At 43.1% G+C, this 21,200-nt stretch overlaps 1 protein-coding gene across 8 annotated transcripts in view; it reads right to left on the minus strand.

Annotated features, from left to right (window-relative positions):
* ebf3b (EBF transcription factor 3b) overlaps nucleotides 1-21,200 on the minus strand; it is a 67,090-nt gene that overhangs the window by 13,495 nt on the left and 32,395 nt on the right. For 2 of the 8 annotated variants that reach the window (XM_067518180.1, XM_067518215.1), the window contains exons 7-10: nucleotides 14,019-14,100; nucleotides 11,813-11,954; nucleotides 7,148-7,278; nucleotides 6,858-6,984 (exon numbers count right to left, since the gene is read on the minus strand). In XM_067518180.1, the coding sequence (XP_067374281.1) occupies nucleotides 6,858-6,984; nucleotides 7,148-7,278; nucleotides 11,813-11,954; nucleotides 14,019-14,100 (482 nt within the window). Of the gene's footprint in view, nucleotides 1-6,857; nucleotides 6,985-7,147; nucleotides 7,282-11,812; nucleotides 11,955-14,018; nucleotides 14,101-21,200 lie in introns of all 8 variants that reach the window. The other 6 variants (XM_067518169.1, XM_067518208.1, XM_067518199.1 and 3 more) reach the window with 3 other exon arrangements.

Below are 21,200 nucleotides of genomic sequence, written 5' to 3' on the forward strand. Positions count from 1 at the left end.
AATATCTGAGCAATTTTCTCACTCTAGAGAGTGAATGATCATGTTTCAGAATATGAAGAAATGGAATGCATGACTCGGTGTGCAGCTGTGACCATGTCATTTCCAATTTTGAATATCACGCATGCGCACAAGTGTTTGTGGCAGGCCTTCAGTGGAATTCCTCTGACTGCAATGTGCGCTTCCCAATCTTATTTTGATCTGACACCTTAATCTGCCTGTCCTTTCATGTCTCAAACATATTTTCTCTGAGAGCCCCTTTAGCCGCCTCAGTCTAGCCACTTTACTTAAAATGTAGAGTGGATGGCGTGTACATGGCATCTGACTGTGGTCTGCTGCTCCTTCTCCATGTTCTCTAGAAATAGGACATGAGTAACAGCTCTACAGGAACAGTGTAACATGGCCGACGTTGGCAGCCAGAAGTGCTTACATGGCAATACACCACTGTGCCCTCAGACTATACTGTATGGAAGTGGATTGAACACATGTATTGGCTTACAGTATTGGGGTATAAACATGGGGAAATGTTTGAGCAAAGCAGTAAATTTAAGGAAATTGTTCCTTGTTAAGTCTATGAGCCTGAATGGAAGCTTGCACAGAGTACTAGCATTCCTGCCAGCCATTACAGCTTATTACGATAACTCTATCTTTCCAGGAGATAAAAACCTAGCCTTGTTGCCATTTGCCAGCTATTACTTTCGCTAATTATACTTAACTGCTTCGAGCTTATCTCCACTCCTCCTACACCATTGAGCAGTTATTTTTTCTTTCCCCTTAACACAAATTAGAGGTGGAGTGGGAGTTGGAAGGGGGGAGACAGATAAACAGCACAGGCAGAAGTTCATTCAAGTGTTATTGCATTTGTGACTTGTCAAACAGTCTAACTGAAGCCTTCTAGGCACCTGCAGTCTGTTAGATGGATGCACTTCAGAACAGCATCAACACACATAATGACCTTTTCTTGTTGATGCTCAGGAGTCTACTAGAGGCGAGGATAAAGTGAATATGTTCTTAGTGTTACTGTAAGGAGTTAACATTGAATATTGTGCCTAAAATGAAGATAAAATATTTCGAAGACATGCTGCTGCGCCAAAGTATAAATATGTTCCAGTTTTGAGAGAATAGAAAACTTGCATGCACATGTAAAGACTAACTCAAAAAAAAAACCCAAAACCAAGCCAAAGTGGAAATTTCACAGCAAACCCACGCAAAGCAAACCTCATCTGTTTTAACACTGACCATATCATCTCCATCCACTGTATCCAGTTATTACTGAGTGATTCCATGTCCAGCAGTCTCAAGATGAACAGGAAATTAAAATTTCAAAGATCTGCAGTTAAGATAAATCAATGGAGACAGATCAATGTTCATTGAAATTTCATGAACTTGGAGCCAATACAGATGAAAAAACCTAGACAGTTACAGTCTCCAGCAGATATTGCTCCTGCAACAGATAAAATGTAATTAACACGGTTAAAAGGGAGCAATGTTACAGATTGCACATCTATAATTTCAGACTCCCTTCATATTGGTTGTATTATTAGAAAGGGCCAAAGACAGCTGTTCAATCCTCTTAGATGACATCTATAGTATGTGTGCCACTTCTTTAAGGACATCGGCGGACTTTCACACATTACCAGCCAACAGAAATCAAATGGGTTCCCTTCACAGCTGATTGCAAGCGCAAATTAATATTGTAAAATGAAGATCAATACATGGACGGGGCACGGATCGATGACGGCTAAATTACGACCGCGTTTTCCCCCTCATTCAAGATGAGTTGTGTTTTCCTCTCAAAGTCAATACCGTCCTGCCTCCCTCATTCATTTCTCAATAAACTTGCCGATGAATTTCAATGAAAATGCAGCAGTGGAGGAAGGAGGGGGGAGAGGTGGAGTTCTTTTAAAGCCCGTTGGGTGTGGATCACAGAGAAATTGGGGCAAGAAGAGGAGGTAGAGAAAAGAGGAGGGAGGGGAAAGATTCTCGTCTATCAGCAGCACCCCTCACCACTTCCTCTGAGTATCTTTGCTGTGGCAGAGGACTAATGCTGTGACTTAGTGAGGACAATCCATTTTAAGAACCATTACAAAACAGACCTCTAACAATACTGTGGGACAAAAAGTGGGTCCAATTAAAATTAAATCAATGAATACCATCCTTACCGGGAGAAAAAACACACCCATACTTTAATTTTCCTCTTAAAAGATACCCACAATGCATTTCCCACAGAGATGTAATAGGGGAAAATACATACTCAACTGCAAGTACTTATTTCAATCAATTTCCCTGAGATGGATTTCACAGGTCACTTGCTGATAACATGCTGTGGAATAATGCCACAGTGTGCTTCTCAAAGCCTACCTGACAAGCTGCCTGACAGCGGGGGAGTGTGAGCACGTGTCACGTCAGCCCTCTAATTGGACACAAGGACCTTCCTCCGTGGAACCTTGTCACGCTCCACACAAGCTCACAAGGCCTTCAAACCAAGCCCATCTAACTTGGCAACGAGTGTCTGCTCCACTCCTGTGGAGCTAGTGCTAAATACCAGAGTTGTAATGAGACAGGCAGCTATGGGGGATAGGGCTAGTGGATAACATGGTCTGACACATGCTAAAACTGTTGTGCCAATTGGTTACAACCCACTTGACTGTGGCAATGACATTTATAAATGCCTATGTCATCCTTTCTCATTGTAGCACTTCATACTGCAGAATGAATTTTTTCAAAGTATCTGCAGATGAATTTATGATAATGCTGTGAGCATTTCAGATATACACTGTAGTCTTTAAACTTTATATACAGTATTTGGCGTGTGTTTAGCAGTCCTCCCCTAAAGGGGATGTTTACATACCTCACTGAATGCCTTTGATTATAGCATATCTTTACTGTAGGCCACACCCCATCAGTGACCAGCAACCAGTGGAGTACCAAACCCAACCCTGCAGGAAGGGAAATGAAAAGGAAGCTCTTCATCTGATCAGCTTCTGAGTCTGGAACTTCAAAGTGACAGCAGGGCGTAGAGGAGACATAAGGAATGGCCCGATTCACAGGCTGAACAGCACAGGGCCATATCTGATGTGCTCCGATAAAGACGTCTCTGTTTGTTTATTTAATTTTTTATTTTTTTTTAAAGGGAGACAGAGAGAAAGAGAGAGGAGGGTCCAAGACTACATAGCATGTTCTTCCTTTTGCTAAGAATGAACAGGAAGTGAGTTTAATTTTGGAATTTGAAGACTGGACATCGCTATTTTTACCTCTGACTTTCGCAGTCGATTTTGCTTGTTTGGACATGCATAAAAAGACAAAAATTGGGTTGTTTTTTTTTTACATCCTTAAAGTAAGAAATTGTAGTGACTAAAAAAGAAAAATTACTTCTACACTATCAACATCTTCCTTTTCCATCCCTTACAGGACTGACATTTCTTGATCTCCACCAGTATTGAGTGAAGCACAGATGACCCCTTTGTCCTTATGTTGATGAATGACTGCCTCATACCCATTTTGTCAGATTTTGGTGCAGTGGAGTCGATAGCGTCACCTTGACGAGGAAAGTTTGTGATCCATCAGCCCTCAAGGCTGTCTGGCCTCAACTAAGGCCTGGCAAAAGCAGCTCACTGTATGGGGCTTCTGCTACATCCAAAATCCTTCACCCAGTGTGTTGCAATCTTGTGAGGTCGAACGAATGGCTCTTATTACTGCCGCTTTAAAGTGAGGAGAAAAAAAAAAAACACTTGACTTGTACTAATAGCTGAGAAGCCATGCTGGTCACCAAAGGTCTGAAGACGAAGCACCCTGTCAATGCCCAGCTTGGGAAATTAGCAAATAATGTTCCCTTCCCCCTGACAAATGTGTGACAGCTCGCCTTCGCCAATCATTCTCTCCTAACGTTATGATGCATGTCCTGGATCCCCACTGGAGGATACAGGCGAAGTTTACTGACCCTCAATTTACCCATGACAAATGGGGTCCTGGTAAATGTGCGTTTTCTGGGGCGCGGAAGGGGGTTCATTTTAAGCAATCCTGGTTATGTGGATGTCACTGATTAGGATAAATAGTGGCTGAGTGTGTTTAGGACTGCTTGCAGAACCATATTACGAAGGGGCTGCATCGTTGCCCCCAGAGGGGAGCTCTTGTGGAAACTTGGCCAAGATAGAAAACCAAAAGCTCTGATGCAATTAGGAGCTTGAATTGGATAAACTGTATGGTCAAAGTTTTTTTTCATGATTCAGTCTCTCAAATAAGACTGTAACTATGGAGTAAAAATGTTAAGATGATGGAAACAAGGCTGAAAATTGAGACATTTTGTTTAAAAAATATATCAAACCAGCCTGTACCGTTTGCAGTATTTAATAAAGTGTAAAGTATAATAAAGTATTGACTCAGGTACAGCCAGGACTTTCTCCTTTTGATTTTCTACAACCTTGCTGACAGCTGGTTTTACCAGTCCTATCCTGACCAATGGATAACCAATACATGGATTAGACAGAGGACAAGCTAGCAAACTCCAAGGGACAATACTTTGTTAGAAGATAAAAGGTATAGACAGTAAAAATAGCCAACATGTCATTCCTTTAAAAATGTGCCAATTAAAGTAAAGATATAAGCTTCTTGGACCAGTCCGTGAACTACAGCCTGCTGAAGTTTTCTAAAGTATGTACGTTATCTCATTATTGTTTTAACTATCAATAGCCAATGCCAACAGGATTATTTGACAAACACTGCAGGGTCCTCTCTTTCTGAGAATGGATTGTGAGTTTTGGAGTCATTCCAGGGTACTAACCCGAGTGAGTACGTGTCCCTCTGCTGTTCGAATTGACTGAAGTCTCCTCTGTGTTGACTCTTGGTAATTTGTGATAATTTCTTAAATTGAGCGAGTTAAATCTCCACAATTAGGGTGGTGGTGCAAGAAGAGTCAACATGAAAAAAATAAAAAAGTCGAAAAAGGGCCTCCTCTCAAGCCGTGGTCTCGACGCTTGAAGCCATATGCTTTGATAACTAGACCTTTGATATGCACATGTTCCTCTCCAATATGACACAGGAACATTATGTGCCTCTTAGACAACTCTGTATCGCTACATGCCCTTTTCAGTCTATGCAATTTGCTATTGTTACTCCAGGTCATTTCAAATCTATTTGCTTGTGTAGTGCCGCTTGTTCAATTGCTGTTACGCAGAAAGAAAAGCTGTGGTTTCAAATGAGTTATTTAACTCTTAAATACATGATCTGCTCTCCTGCACCCAATGCATCAGCCTATTCCCTTTTTAATGTCTAAGAGAAGTAGCTAACATCCTTTCACCTAGCAATTACTGTACATATGGATACCTAATTCTAGCGTTATGCATTCTGCTCTCTTCGTAGGTTTCATTCTCTCGAGTGTCAACCCTTGTACAATCAGGGTGAGCCACACAGGGAATAGAATAGCAGAGGAACTGGACCTGTCTATTGGTGACTTTCTCTTTTAATTCACCACACTAATCAATTGTACCACCGTTGCCTCCAGGGGTAATTGTATCTTTATACTAACTGGAAGTGAGTAGGAACCCAGAGAAGACAGAGAGGAAGAATGGGGGGAGGGAACCAACAAAGATAGAGAGAAGGGGACACGTTTCCCCAGTAAAACCTGATGGTAATCATCCCAATCCGCTTAGCCTCTGTGACTAATGGGGTCTGTTCTTAAGGGACCTGGCACTTTCACCAGGGTGCTATAGAAGCCATTAATGTCTTAACTTATACACCTTCTCAGGGCTGTGCAATAACACACGTACACACACAGACACACACTGCCGCGCGCACACGTTTTCCGTCTTACTCGCTCTCACGCTTTCACACAAACAGACACACATACACTTACGCAGCCACACTACACTCCTGTTTCATTATCCCGGTGCCTTGTTGGCCTCTGCTCCACTCCTGCTAGGGAGGTTAAATGCAGGAGAGCTAGGCCAGACTGCATGGTTGGAGGAGAAGGGGACGGATGGCTGGGGGTGGTAGTGATGGTGGTGATGGTGGAGGTTTTGGGAGGGAGGGAGGGGGGGGGGGGGGGGCTTGATGAGAAAAAGCTGCCCCAGGACGGATGGGTCTGGACGGGGGTTTTGGGGTGGGGGGTTGATTCTGCTCTGCTCAAGGCCAGGGCTGTGCTGGAGGCTGGAGGCTTTGGGTTGCAGGGGGAAGTAAGAGTGCCCCCATTTCATTTTGTCCAGAGTTGGAACAGACAGAGTCTTCCAGGTCAGACAGGCTCTGACCCCCACAACCTCTGTCTCCTCACCAATGATGACAGATAAGACCACCACTTCCTTCTGTTAGCCAAGATAATCAGATCCCTTACTTATAGTGTGACACACACACCCTTTCTCCCTCTCACATACACATCGCTGTCATTTCTTGTCTCACTTTCTCTCCTATTGAACACAAATGAGAATAACTTCAGACACACTGATGCACTTAACCTAGATACTGCTTCTCTAATCTGATTCATAAAAAAATTAAACCACATTTTGCTTTACAAAATCAACAAATTAGCAGAAAGCATTATCTGTCTCAGAGTGGGGTAGATACTGAGAATTGGGAGAATGAGTTTTCCTGACAGCTTGGGTTTAACAGAGCTTGGCAGCACCCTTGTATGATGGCAGGTCAGAGGAGGATCGAGTTGCACTTGTAGAAGCCCCTCAAAAAAAAAAACCTTTCACCAGCAGTTCAGATCTCACACATTTAACATTTAGCAAGCAGAGCCATGGTTAGTTCATTATTAGCAGCTAGACTTGGGGCCAAGGGCTCCATCCAGAGGAGGGAGAAGGAGGGGGTGGTGCAAAGGAGAAGCCTGTGGAAACAGAGGGAGAGAGGAAGAAAGGGTTGTTGCTCACCAGTATAGACAAATCTCCCAGGGGCACCTTTGCAGAACTGCTTGGACTTGTAGGACAGCGTGACTTCCACAACACCAGGGATGTGCCGAGGTGGAGTCTGGACGCGGATGGCATGGGGAGTTATCAGCTGGATTACAATGGAAAGGAAAATAAATAATGAACCCTCTGCAATAACACGCTGGAGTCTTGAATACAATATTTATTTATTTTTTTAAACAAAACACCTGACTTTTCATTATTTTGTCAGAATTTCACTTCAGCACTTCAGCATGTACAGCTATTAATCATACCTCACTCCATACGAGCATGGTGCCAAACACGACTTGTAGACCATCAAAAAAGTTGTCCCCTATGATGATGACAGTGGCTCCACCAGTGGTCCATCCCTCACTGGGGCTGATAGCCTTGATGCATGGGGTGGCTGCTTATCCAAGACAAAAAGAAGAGCAAATTCAGCACCTAGGCTTCAAAACTCGGGCCCATGTCTCTTTCCACACAGACACATTACTGCATCCCCTCCACATTCAGCCCTCCATGCCTCTCTCACAAAGACATATCATGGAAATTGCCCCTGGAAAAAAATGATGGATTTGTCCTTTAAGGCATGAGAATCAAAATCATTTATCAGCGCGCTGGAGTGGTGTAGTTAAGCAGACCCTTCAAATGGTCCACTTCACAAAGGCTAAACGCTGGGCTCGCCAGGAAAATGATTTGATGGAGCAAATTATGTGTCAGGGCAAATGTAGCTATCAGAATTGATTAAACATGCACCCACATGTACAGTAAAATTTCAAAGTTGAACACATCTTAAATGAGTCAAGAATACAGCCTGTTAAAGTGGAAATGACAAGCTAAAGCTTTGCTGGTACATGTTATTTCATTACCTTTGTTCTGAATATGCAGTACAGTGCAGGCACACTGAGTATAGTTTCAGGTTTCATAATGTGAAATGCACTTATGAATTATTCAGATAAAGTTTTTTTTTTCTTTCTTTTTGTGATCGATTCAATCCATTTCATATTGTTTATTACAATGCTTTTCATCTGGCATGACTTCTGCTACGTAGCTCTACCATTCATCAACAGTCTGGGTTGTTATTATAATCTAATTTGAGTGATCTGGTGCCTCACACTCACTGTCATTTGATGCATTACCTTAATATGGTGTTCAGCACAACACCGTGTTTACAACAGAAATAGCATGACAGCTAGCCATAAAATAGCAATATCAAATTTAATCTATATACATCAATATCTTTTAATACACTATGAATTGTGCATGTTTTGCCTACTCCTCAGAGCAACTATTTTAGCAAGTTTCCTTCTTTACAAGCTCAGTTCTAAAGCTCTATTATCCTTTCCATCCAGTAAGTAAATCACAGTCGGCCATTGTTGTATGGATCACCTCAGACAAGACATCTCCCTTTGTTTGCCTTGCTGTTGGGTCTGTTCAGGTCATGTTTGCTCTTTCTCCCTGCTCATAAAGTGCACACACACACATTGGTACTACAGGGAATCTGACTTTAACAGGCGCTGTTGACTTCATGCTAATCACCTCGTACAGATTTTCATTTGTGAGGCCTGGAGGAGTGACATTTGCTTTCCTTAATTGCGAAGCGGAGCGTCTGAAAGAGGACCAACCCTCTATGGGCATGCTGGGCCCCCTCTAAGGGCCTGACCTTCATCAGTGCGGACGATTACAGCAAATAATTCACCCTTCAAAATTACTGTAAACAAATTGACTTTGGGAATGGGGCGGGGGGGTTGGGCAGGAAGGAGGGGGGGCAAGAAGAGGGCCTGATGGTAATGGTGACTGTTGGGGGGCAGCTGCAGTCTAAAACGTACGACAGGCATACACAATCATGCTCACACACACAAACACAGACGCAGGACCTCGGAAATCCCTGTGCCCCCTCCCACACACAGAAGGACCCGTGGAGAGGCAGCGACTGAGGCCCTAAGCCGTCCACCCTTCTGCCTGAAAATTTGCATATGTCTCAATGACATGACAGAGAGGGGAGCATGTGCTGAATGGGGACCGTGGCAAAGTGGATTACACAGTCAGCGCAGGCGATCTGATGACAGACACGCACAATGCCCCCTCAGCAGATGATAGGTATCATGACGAGTGGACGGATGAAGATGCAAAGCATGTCGGTCTGAGTGTTGTATCACTAAATCTTTGCAAACTTTGTGCTACAGTAACAAAATAAACTTGATTTGAATTCATATGTCACAGCTTCTTTGAATTTCTTGTGCTAAATTGTTACACTGTCTATTTATTTGTGTGTCTAAATGTATTTCCAGATCCACTTTGCTGCATGAAATGACCGCAGGCAGCTGATCTATGATCTGCCCTAATGTTTTCCTCTCTGGTTAGGGTTAGCTGTAATGGACGTCAAAACTGATCCAAGATCTGAGCAGAGGAGGTCCCATCTCTACTATTGTGACACTCAAACAGGTCTGATGTGGCCCCGCGAAGCCGTCCTTTGTTCTGCCTGCTGAAATGTGTTGTAATTGTGCTGTGGGATGTCCAGATGGTCGGTTGATAGTGCAGCTGATGGGATTATACCTTTTACCTCTCCCTGGGCCATCTGTTCCCTTTGACTCTCTCTCTCTCTTTCTGTCTCTCTCTCTCTCTCTGCCTCTCTCACACTCTCAACCTCTCTCTCTCACACTCTCTCCTTCGCTTTCTCCTTTCCTCCTTTCCCCCCTTCTTTCCCCCTCTCTTTCTTCCTCTTAGGCCCAGCAGTCTGGATTCACTTGTCTTTATTGCATAAACCCTAACAGCATTACAGCCACTTGGCATGCAAATGAGGCAGGCGCTGCAGGCTCTATGCTGAGTCTCCTATATTGTCTGGGGCTCTATAATGGTGAAACTGAGCTAAGGAACGTGTGTGTGTGTGTGAAAAAGAGCGATGGAGTCAGTGTGTGTCTGAGCTGTCCGAGTGTGTCTGTATGTGCGGAGAGGTGATGTTGTGTGTGAAACACTCGACTATTTTTGAGCATGTTTATGCACCTATGAGTCTGAATCTATACATGTTTGAGTGACAGGCAGTCACAAAGCACAGTCGTGTCTGAATGCATTCAGTGCCTGTTGTGTGACAATCCACACAAGTGAACAAAAATGACACATGGTGGGATTCCGTCTGTCATCCACACGCTATCCCTTCTCTCCACCAATAGGGGGCAGCCCCTCTTGATCAATGGAAGGCAGTTGGTCGCAAGTGCAGTATGAACTGTGGGAAGGATGCCTGTCTGTTGCAGCCCCACAGTCCGTCACTCAGTTAGCCAGCCACATATCTAAGGCTTCTCCCCCAAAGAAGTCTTGAGGAAGAATGTGTTGCTAATTTAAAGCACACTGTCTGTCTGCTTGCTAGTTGTCACTGCACTATGGAGGGCATGGCTGGAATTACATTTTATGACTGGCTCTCTTTTTCTCATGTGTCACATCTCTGTTTGTTAAAGGTGACTCAAACAAAGCGAGCGATTGTTGTTGATGCGTGTTAAATTAGTTTGTTATGGAGCTGAGTCTATGAGGTGGTGAAAAAAAAAACATCTCAACTTGTGAGAGCACACACGGTTAAACAGAGGGAAGGTGTATTAAAGTTATTAGACAAAGACATGTTCAACTGGGCGGTTGACAATAGCTTCTTTTCTTGCTTTACGGGGTGTCACTCTGCTGCTTTGAAGAGTGTGGTGAAGAGAGGAAGAAAAGGATGGGTTGAGGTAACCTGTAAAGAACACAAGCACACCCACACACATACGTAGACACACACAAAACACAGGGGGTCCCATGGGAGCCAGGGAACATGGAGGCGAGGGCTCAACCTCTTTAATTGCTCTCCTCATTAAGAAACTGGTTGCTAGGCGATCCACACCTATCGTGTCATAAACGTGAAACACACAAACAGAACGTCAGCGAACATAATGACTTTGGTGCTCCGGGCAGGACTTTAATTATTTGATTTTGTTCTCCAGTAGAGGAGTCATTAATAAAGACAAAAACAAATAGATTAGCTTTTTCCCCCACTAGGACTGGAGAGCACTGAGATATATTAATTGTCTAGTCTTTTTTTTTATTAGTAGTTGTTGTATTAAACATTACATTTGCTTTTGGTGATAGAACCATTAATGCCCATTAATGTGTAGAGAAGCTTGTTTTAGTCAGTGGTGTATATAAACTGTTTGCCCAGCCATAATTGGCTCTTGAAATCTGAAGATAAGCAATTTGCACAATTTGCCCAAGTCAGTTTTCTCCTTTTTTTCTTACAATGTTTCAGCTGTGCGTGCTCCCATCTGCACACGGAGGCCATGAGGGTCATAAGGTTATGTTTAGTGCATTTTACTTTTTGGATTTCCCATGGTTTGGTGGTCCTTCTTTTCTTTCTTTTGGCTGAGCAGGCAATCAGTCTATCATATGGAATCAGTTGGAAGAAAAACAGTAAGTTCTGTTTTTCTCATAGGCCCCCACCTTGCATGCGCACACACACACACACTTGTGCACGTTCTACCCACCATCCCCTCTCCCCTTCTTTCTCTCTTTCTCCTTCCTCCCACTGTTTCAGCTCTCTCACAGTTAATTCTGCAGAGCCCAATGACAGGAAATTGACCTCACAGCCAAATTCTTAAGCAATTTGATCATGTTTTACGTGGGCTTTTAGGAAAAATGTAGGTGGATTAGGAGATTAGAAGAAGTATAACACTTCAAAATCATAAATTTGTGATTATTAATATCATTTTTAGGAATATTGAAATGATACATACACTTGATAATGCAAACTATTTCCAGTCAAGAGATAACAATATTTATGAGGGAGGCAAAAAGCAACTTAAAAAGCAAAAATGAGGCAACTACACTAGGTGTGTGACTGGTAAAGTGGGAAGATGGCTGAAAGAAACTAATGGGGAAAAAAAAAGAGCTTAGCAAATTATAAGATGTAAAAATGTGCCTACCATTCTCCAGATAAGGAGGCGTACCTTCTGAAGGGTCGAGTCTGCGAGCCCTTCGCCCATGCTTGGAATTGTTGTGTACGAACATGTTGTCAGAGACAGCCAAGACATGGCCATCCACATTGACGGTCGTCGATACGACAACCTGCAAGAGGAGTAAAGGTGAAACATGTAATTCTTGTTATTGTATGATGATAAAGAATAGTTTCCACCACAGTCTCAGTAGTATTGTGGGAAAAGGGGATGCTTGAAAAAAATTCTGTTCTGTCCAGGTAAATGCCTGTGTGCTATTGATTACTATTGTCCGACCTCTGGAAGTGGTTGTTCTCTTTGGATATATCACATTACAGTTACCCGGCTTCACAGCCATTTTGCTTTTTAGTGTCTTGCATTTGTGTACAGCTAATTGACTTTTCAATCACTAAAATACCATTTCCGTTTAGCCACTCTACCAACTGTCATCATAGCCGAAGCTCAGAATTATTGATCAGCTTGTCCATCTATTTGAGGATGGAAGGCCTCCCTTTTAAAATGTTACTAGAGTCATTAGCAACTCAACCGTACTCCATCCCATCACTCAACAAACATTTTACCAGGATCAGATTCCAAGCCACACTCCATATTTCATAATGCTTATTTTTGTTGTTGTTTTCTTGGCTACCACATCTCCAAACAGTGAGCCACATGTGAATGGCCAAAGTGTTTCTGAGCCGGAAACAGAGAGCCCCTGTAAGCTTTGCTTCGCCGGTAAGTGACCTCAATGTAGCAGTGGAATTTAGGGGGGTGCTTTTTTTTGGGTTGGTTTGGGAAAGGTGGGGGTGCATGGGGTGGAGGGGAAAGAAGGGGAAGTGAAAGGGCTCCATTCTTGTGTGCAGGTTCAGACCTGGGCCAAGCTGAGGATGATGGATTGGGCCCTCTCTGGCCTCCAGCTGGTTTTGGGGGGTAATAAGTGGAGTGGAAGGCATGCAGAATACACAACTTTAGCGAGTGAAATACCTATGGTGGAGCATCTGGGAAATCTATTTAGGGGAAAATGTCATACTAAATGCTTAACTAAAGACTAGCTATGATCATAAAGCAAAACAATCCAGAATCTTGTTGTTCTACACATCGTATGAACATTTTGGTTTTACAAAAAAAATTCATGCTACAACTTAGTTCTCGCATTCCTTTTGACACATAGGAGTAAGAGGTGAAAGCCCTTGGTGGCTGTCATGCATCAGTCCACATTCACCCTGAGGGAAGATTTGAGAAAGCAGGGGAAGTCTGATGGTGGTGACATCAGGAGGGACACCCTGTCTTGTCTGTTTCATGTCTGGGCTTTCTCCTGAAGGATGCTGGTTTGTGTGTCTATCACACAACAGTGCTGTCAGAGACAGATGCCGTCCTGTAGTTTGTCGTTGTCCTTATAGAACAAATCACACTAAACTCTCTCTCTCTCACCTTGACCTAGTGGGCTGTTTGTGGTGAAAATGTCTGGGTAGGATGGATGGATGGTGGAATAAATGGATCAGCAGGGGGTCAATAATTTCAAGCCTCAACTACTTGACACATTAGAAGCAAGAGGGTTAAACAAGCAGTAAAAGTGCTCAACAGTCAGTTCCTTTTAAATTGCATTTTATCAGCCTGCAATAATGATTTTTCAGTTGACCATTGGCCATATAAAGAATTGCATATGTGACTGTATGCATATGTAATGTGGGCGGGAACGAGAGAGGGATTTGAGAAAGCAAATATATGCACTCCGGGCATGTATGTGCATTCTTCCATATGTGTATGCGTGCTTGCGCATATGTGTGTGTAAGAAGGTATGTGTTTCCGCTGCCAGACAGATCCTGAGTTAACACTGTTGTTACATGTGGTTGGATCGTCCTCCCCTCTGCGCTGAGGCTCAGAAAGCTGTCAGGAACCCAATTGATGGCACTCTTAAATCCTATATCCTTATTTGTGTCAGATGGTATTCCTTAATAAATATTTTGTCCAGGGCACAGAGGACACAAAATCCCTCAGTCTCCTTTTTTCCCTGGTTTTTACCTCCTTCAGTGCCAGTAACAGAATTGTATTCATATGTGAATGTGTGTCAACGAGACTTTGTGTAGTGCAGTTGTGCATTTGTTCACCTGTGTTTGCGCGCACTAAAAAAGAGACAGACAGTGAGAGACAGAGACAGAAATAGACAGAGCATATGTGTGAAATAGATTTCAGTCACCTGGAATCTGCGCATGTCTCGTGGATTGCCTGCATTCTTCAGACAGTTTTGATTGCACTTGAGAAAGAACTTTAGAAAGAATCTGAAAAAGAGCACAAAACAAAACAAAACAAATGTTATTAAATATATCTTTAACGGTGATGGGTTAAACAGCTAAGTGATATAATATTTAAATACGATTTCTCACATTTGATCTATTAACCAAGTCGGCCGAAAACATTTGTTGTTGGAAGTCACTCTATTTATTATTCACTCAAAATCAAGAGCATAAGTCTCTTTGTCACTTCATGCCCTCACCTGAGTTCATGGGTCTTTCCCAACACCCATCTGCCACTAACATACAGGAAGTCACTTGATATTCCACCCACCTCTTTAATCCCAGGACACCCCTTGTGCAATTAAAGTTCTCCTGTTCAATAGGGAAGCAAATGAGGCCCACCTGTGACCAGGTCTTGTTTGAAGAGCATCAGGGATAAAGGACCTAACAAGGTGAGAGCGCGCCACAAAACTTATAGTCCTGTCAGGCAATTAGGGGGACACTCCTGGGACCACCGTATGCCACACACACACAGACACACACGCATAACGCATACACACACCCATGCACTTGTGGGTGGGTGAGGCAATTATGCCACAAATTACAACCTGGCTAATCGTCTCTGAACAAATGTCACGTCTGAGTGAGATCTGGGCTTGGTTCGTTCGTAAGCTGCCTTTCCTCTCCTGCTTCCCCTCGGGTCTCACTGAATTTATTGATAAAGCTGTGTATTGAGAGCTGTATATCAGATGTGGCCTCACAGACACAAAATAGTTAAGCAGAGGAAGATTAACAACAAGGCCAATAGGAAAAAAAAAGTCTCAAATGTAGCCTATTGTGTAAAGTCTTACACAACCACACAGAATAAACAATGAAATTGACTTGTTTTTGCAAATTCCCCCCACAGAAACATGACTGATGGCGCCTTTGCTTTCTCCGATGCATTATAAATACTGTGCTGTGATATTTATTTTTCATCACATTGCGCTAGCATTACTATATGCAATGCTGTGGTTTCTATTGTAATACCGACTTGGCTCAAAGAATCACAGCGACTCGCTGGATTACCATAGATTGCACCATAGATTGCATGACCATTTCATTCAGTTAAATACAGTGGCTTGTGTGGCCTATGACGACGCTTTCACAACACTTAAGACTTCTCGTTCGCCCAGTGGGATCCTGGCCAGGCCATAAATCAGAGTCTGGAATGACCCTTCTAACCCTGGCCACATTAACACATGCACTGGTCATTTAGAAGTGTTCTTCAATAGACTCCTATACCTTGTGCTTCAGTGAGGACCCAAGAGGGAAAGGAGAGGTGAGAAAATATTTTCACTCCACATCCAAGGAGCTTTGGCTTAGACATCAATAAAAGACGTTTTAACCCATGCCAGAATGCTGATTGCCTGTCGGTGTGTGGTGAGGCCATAAAAAACCTGACTTGTCATTAGTGCATTTCGCTTGATTGTGTTCACTGTGTTTTCGGGTTGCATCTGTTGGCTGATCATCAAAATGACCATTATGTACTCTAATTCCCTGACCCTGTTTTTATTTCCCCAAAGAGTCATAATGTAGAGCAGCAGACATCTGCGGAAAGCAGACCTGAAATACGACTTTTATTTGTCTGTCGCCTCTCATACAGATTGGGTAAGACCAGTGTGTGTGTGTGTTTTTGTATGTGCACATGTGTTAGTCTGTTTGCTTGCACCTCTACACTTGCATGTGCATGTGTGAGCATGTATGTGTACATCATCAGCCGATCGTAGATGTGTAGTCAAAAGATAGAATACATTTCCCCACCAATCCATTGACTTTATAAAAGAAAGACATTACTTCTAGAGTAAGTCTTGTCTTTTTTCTTAGCTACTTTAATGCTTTTACATACTGTTTCTACTACAGCAAAACCAAAAGTTAAGAAACAATAAACACAAGAAATTGAGTGCCCACGCAATCATAAAGTAGCTCCTTTATGTTTACTGTTATGAAGGCAATTAAGCACAATTTCTCTGCTAAAAAGATAAGCTTAATTTTTATATTCCACAACAGTGGCAGTGCTATAGCATCCATTACATTTGAGTTGGTTAAGATTCTCCATGAGCACAGTGCAAATTGGTCCTTGGTGAAAAGGAGAGCAATTAAGACAAGGCCCCTCTTTCTCTCTTTTACTTCTTAAATATCTACAGAAGTTTGTGCTGGTGTTTTGGCACGCACAGAGACAAAAGGAGGTTGTTTAATTGTTTTTTAATGGGATATCAAGTCGTCGCTGCCATTAGATGTTGGCAATGGAGGGCAAAGGGGGATAGAGAGAAAGAATGAACTGCAATTAGGTTTGATTAAAGCTATCCTTCTCAATAATCAGCTGTTCTGACAGGACAGGGGGACCCTGGTGGCCGCTGAGATGGAGGAAGGTGTTGAGTGATATTAAGGCCAATGAAGGGGATATTAACATGGCTAATTAAAGCTCTTCCAAAGCCGGGAGAGGAGGCTCTCAGTGGACCGCACTGGATGAAATAATCGGCCAAGGCAGCTATCAGTTGGAGGAGAGAGAGAAAGGGAGTGCGGGAAGGGGTGGGGTGTAGTCCATCTGAGGGAAGGGGGGAGTTGAGGGAGGGATAGTGGGAGGCGTAAAGGAAAACTATGAAGTGTGAAGAAAGACAAAGAGGAAGACATCGACAGGCATATAGAGAAAGACTTCCAGGGCAGCTGAGGAAGCTCATTTTGACATCAACCTTCTCTGTCTGTGTGCCCGATGTCTGCCAGTATAACTAAGACCTGACATCAGCTTTTATCTCCGACAGCTAGTCATACAGGTCCACAAATCAGCGTTAAAACAATCCTGCTCATGCCTTGGTCTAAGGCAATTAATACGATTCTCCTGTAGTACCTCCATGCTCGCCCACTGCCGAAGCTACTAATCATGCCATAATGATTTCTCTCCCTCTGGTCAAAGGGGAAATAGATTGTCTCTTTAGTAATGCAGCAGGCTCTGCGCCTTCCACTCCCTGGCTTCACAGACCCGGTAATTGAGGAGAAAAAGGCCGACTTTGGCACTTTGACTGATTTGAGGGCTGCTAGACCCTCTTATCTTTACTCTGATCATTTTAGGCTGACACTCAAAGGAAGACCCATCGCCCTAATTCTAGCTCACCCTCTCCCATCATCAAACAGAGGGGGAACAGAAAAAAGAGAAGCGGGAGAGGGAAAAAACAAACAGGGAAGGTGAGGAAGGCCTTCTCTCTCATTTAAATGGCCAACTTAATTGCCGGGTTGATGTCACTCATAGATAAATGTCCATCCCTTTGATTTAAATGAAGAGGGCAAATAAGAAAAATGTTGTATTATTAAAAAGGCTCAATTGACTGTGAAGGCTATCTGTTCTGTGAATTTCATTTATCCATTCATTTGCAGATTTTTACCATTTTTAATGACTTGTAAAAAAATTTACTGTTAACTTTGAGCTATTTGAAATTATGATCGCTGACTGGTTTCTTAAAATATATGTCTGAGAGTTTTTCCTCTTCTTCAATAGTACACCTTATTCTTATTGTACAAAAGGGCTTCCATTTGTTTAGCCTGTTACACAATACGCTGACAGATGGCCACAGTATCTGTAAGAGTCAGGTATTGACAACTCTAAGCTCCTGATTGGTGCCCCGGCACTAATGACTAGCATGCAGTGTCCACTGCCGGCAGCCATGACAGTGAGGTCATCCGTTGCAGAACGGTGAGTATCGATCACCACCCAGCTCCAGCCCATCAGGCCCCAGCTGCCTCCCAGACTCAATGGGCCCCTGTTACAGGAGCCCTGTAAGAAACGGCTCCCAACACTAGACTACAATCTGCTGACACCAGATCTCTACGCTGAGATAGTAGTACACGGGTCAATAGCGTATCGGATTTCCAAAACGCCAGGGTCTTAATGTCAAGCCTCCTGCCTTTCCTACCTACTGCTCCAGTTATTAGGCACTCCACTGAACTGCATTCAGATCCATGTTGTGACAAGGCGGAGCAGGTAAAACGAGAAATAGAGACACTTATAGATCTTAATCTGCCCAAACACTTATTTATGCAACACAAATATATATATATATATATATATATATATATATATATATATATATATATATATATATATATATATAAAGTCCCTGAGAGTCAGAGCCAAGCTGTATGACCATTCCTGTCGTATTCTGGTTCGCCGCTGTCTTCTCTCGTCAAGCAGGGCTGTTTTTCTCGCCTTAGCTGAAGTAAACCACAGCACATTAACAATATTTGCTCTACCCCTGTACAAGCGCCGAGGGACCAGACCCACAGATCCTATCACTTCTTTATCAGGGAACAAGTGCCTCACTATCCAACCTTATTGGGTTTGGAAGATTAACCCCTTCCGTTCACGGGCTCGGCCCATGTCCGACGACAGCAGCAAGGCAGATGTCACTGTGATTATTGTTGTTCGACATTAAATGTCCCAACTACATGTTTTGCAGAATTTATTGGGTATTTCCAAGGCCTTTTTGTTTTTATTTCTTTATTTTTGCCAGTTCATTTTGTTGCTCTATATTTCATATTTTTGTTAGTGGTGTGTGTGTCACAAATAATTGATGTGCTTCCTCTGCACCCTAAGATGTAGCTGTGTCCCTCCATTCATCCCTCTTTACCCTCTCCTCCACCATCCCCCTTTCTCTCTAATGGGCAGAGTGGCATTGACATTATTTCACTTGAGGATCCCTCACTCTGTCAATCCCTCTTCATTTACTCCATGGCTACAGGACTCATTATGGTATCTCTTCCTCCTTCTCTCCGTCTCGTACTCTCACTCATTCTCCTCACCTCCTGTCTCGCTCACTAGCTCTCACTCTCTGGACACTGTTAGTTTCTTACTTAAGAGAATCGCTCGTCTTCACAAATGGTTTCACGTCAAACCTACTCCTAGCTAACCCCCACTGATTCCCTTCAGGGTTTGGCGCAGGTTTACTGTAACAGATTAGACGAAGACTCCAAGCTCCTGCTAAGTATCCATCACTTGCTAACAGTGGACTAAGGCTGTGTGCTTTATGCAGCTTTTAGCTCCAGCCCGCCACATACTGCATGTTTAGCCCCAAGCTTTCTCTCTGCTTCACCCAGCCCCTCACATCAAGATACTGCTGAGGCTGTGTACTGTTGCACGCTGTTCTTTGTTTTACTCTGAATACGGCTTTTCTCTACCAGGACTTTGAACACAATATAATAAGACACGAACCATAAATAATTCTGCGTTGTTTTGTCTTGTGGCCCTGTTGTAAATATGAATCAAACAGGGGTTCCTGCTATAGATTCAACATGAACTACACCCAATCTTGTATTCATAAGTACTATTTAATCATCAACAGTGCATACAAAATCAATGAATCATTGATGATGAACACCGATAACAGCTAGGACTGTCTTAACAATGTAAGTCATGGGTTTGCTGACATTACAAAATAGTCATGTAAAACAACACTGTCCTTAAGAATATTTATTCTGTTCACCACATGGCAGAGAGGTATCTCCTTATTTCTATGCAGGAGAAGAAATATGGGGCTTTGATTACTGGTCAGCATTGGAGCTTGGAGCCTTGAGGAAATACCAGTCAGCACCTCCCTGCACTAGTGAGATGGAAGATAAGCATATGTTGGAGTAACTGGCATGGGTGAATGGTGGTATTTAGGGTGTTGGAAATGGGGTTCTGGAAGGCCCCAGAGCCGGCCTACAATGAGAGCCATACAGCGCAGTCTCTCTCCCCCGTGGCACCATGGAGTGATCAGACCCAGGCAAGATGCAAAGGAACGCAGCTGGACAGGGAAGGCTAGCAGGGGGGCTCTGACCATTCACCAGCAGCCACACTGGATCTAGCAGGACAGCAGGAGCTTATTTGCATGTGTTTGTATGTCTTACATGTAGGTCGATGAGTCAGTGGTTTTGCTGTCTGTCCATGCATGCTCAAATGTATGCAAGTGTATTTCTACATCATATTATTACTAATGTATAATAGATACATCTAAAGTGGCTGTCAGGACTGGTCAGTCATCATAAAACATGAGGCAGCCACTCTGACATCGCCGCCACATTAACGTGTTCTCAGAAGAGGAAGAAAAAAACATCCACTGTGGACTGTCATGTAGGCAGGGGGGATAGAGACAGAAAGACAGAGAGCGGGTCGGTGCTTAAAGCTAACAGGTAACCTTTCTGTGCACCTAGGACAAAGGCAGGGGGAAAAAGAAAATGTCAAATTAAGAGAGGCCAGGCAGAGAGACGTGGCTGCCATATTTGTGTGAAAGCCCAGTGCTGTTGGCAGCAGAGATGGCTGCTTTCTGATTCATCTGGGGCCGTATGGCAAAGCTTTGTCAGTCTGTGCGAGGTATAAATAATTCAGGGTGAGAGATGGCAATTACAGGGCCCTGCACAACCAAAATGAATATTTTATAAGGACTAAAACTGCCCTGGAATGAATCACACACATGGAGTCACACACACATACACACTCACACAAACGCACACACGGGTATAAGTGAATGTGTGCACATGCACACACGTACACACATGCACCCAAACACACACAAAAAGGTAGCACATATGAACCCTTAGCACTGCTGTTGTATTGTTGACAATATAACTATTGTATTAAAAAAAAAACAAAAAAAAAAACAAGCATTGTGGGTTAATAATTTTTAATATGCTTGCATGTGTGACTTCTCATAATATTTGCTTAAGGGTGAAGAAGCAGGTCAGTTCTCTTGTTCTGGATTGGTATTTAGTTGCGGAAAACATTTATTTATACTACAAACAAATACACATGTTTCAGATTTTGGTAAACTATTCAGCAGCTCATATAAAATACATTAACAGATAATAAAAGCAAAAAGTGTTGTCAATATATGGTAAAGATCTACACAAAAAGCAGCCTCCAGAGACTCAGAGCCTTTACTTTTGACCCTGTAAATATGCTCTTTGTGTGTGAGCAAGGGGGTGGAGGGAAGGGGGTGGGGGGGGCAAAATGCTAATGGGAAAAGATTAAACCCAAAAGCCGCCTGGAGCATTTACCTCTAAAGGGTTTTGTCTGTCAGGTTTCCTGCAAAACTCTGTCTTTATAATTCTGAGACAAAAAATAACATTGTTCCCTA

The sequence above is a fragment of the Channa argus genome, chromosome 1, assembly GCF_033026475.1.
Source record: "Channa argus isolate prfri chromosome 1, Channa argus male v1.0, whole genome shotgun sequence".
NCBI classification, from domain to species: domain Eukaryota; kingdom Metazoa; phylum Chordata; class Actinopteri; order Anabantiformes; family Channidae; genus Channa; species Channa argus.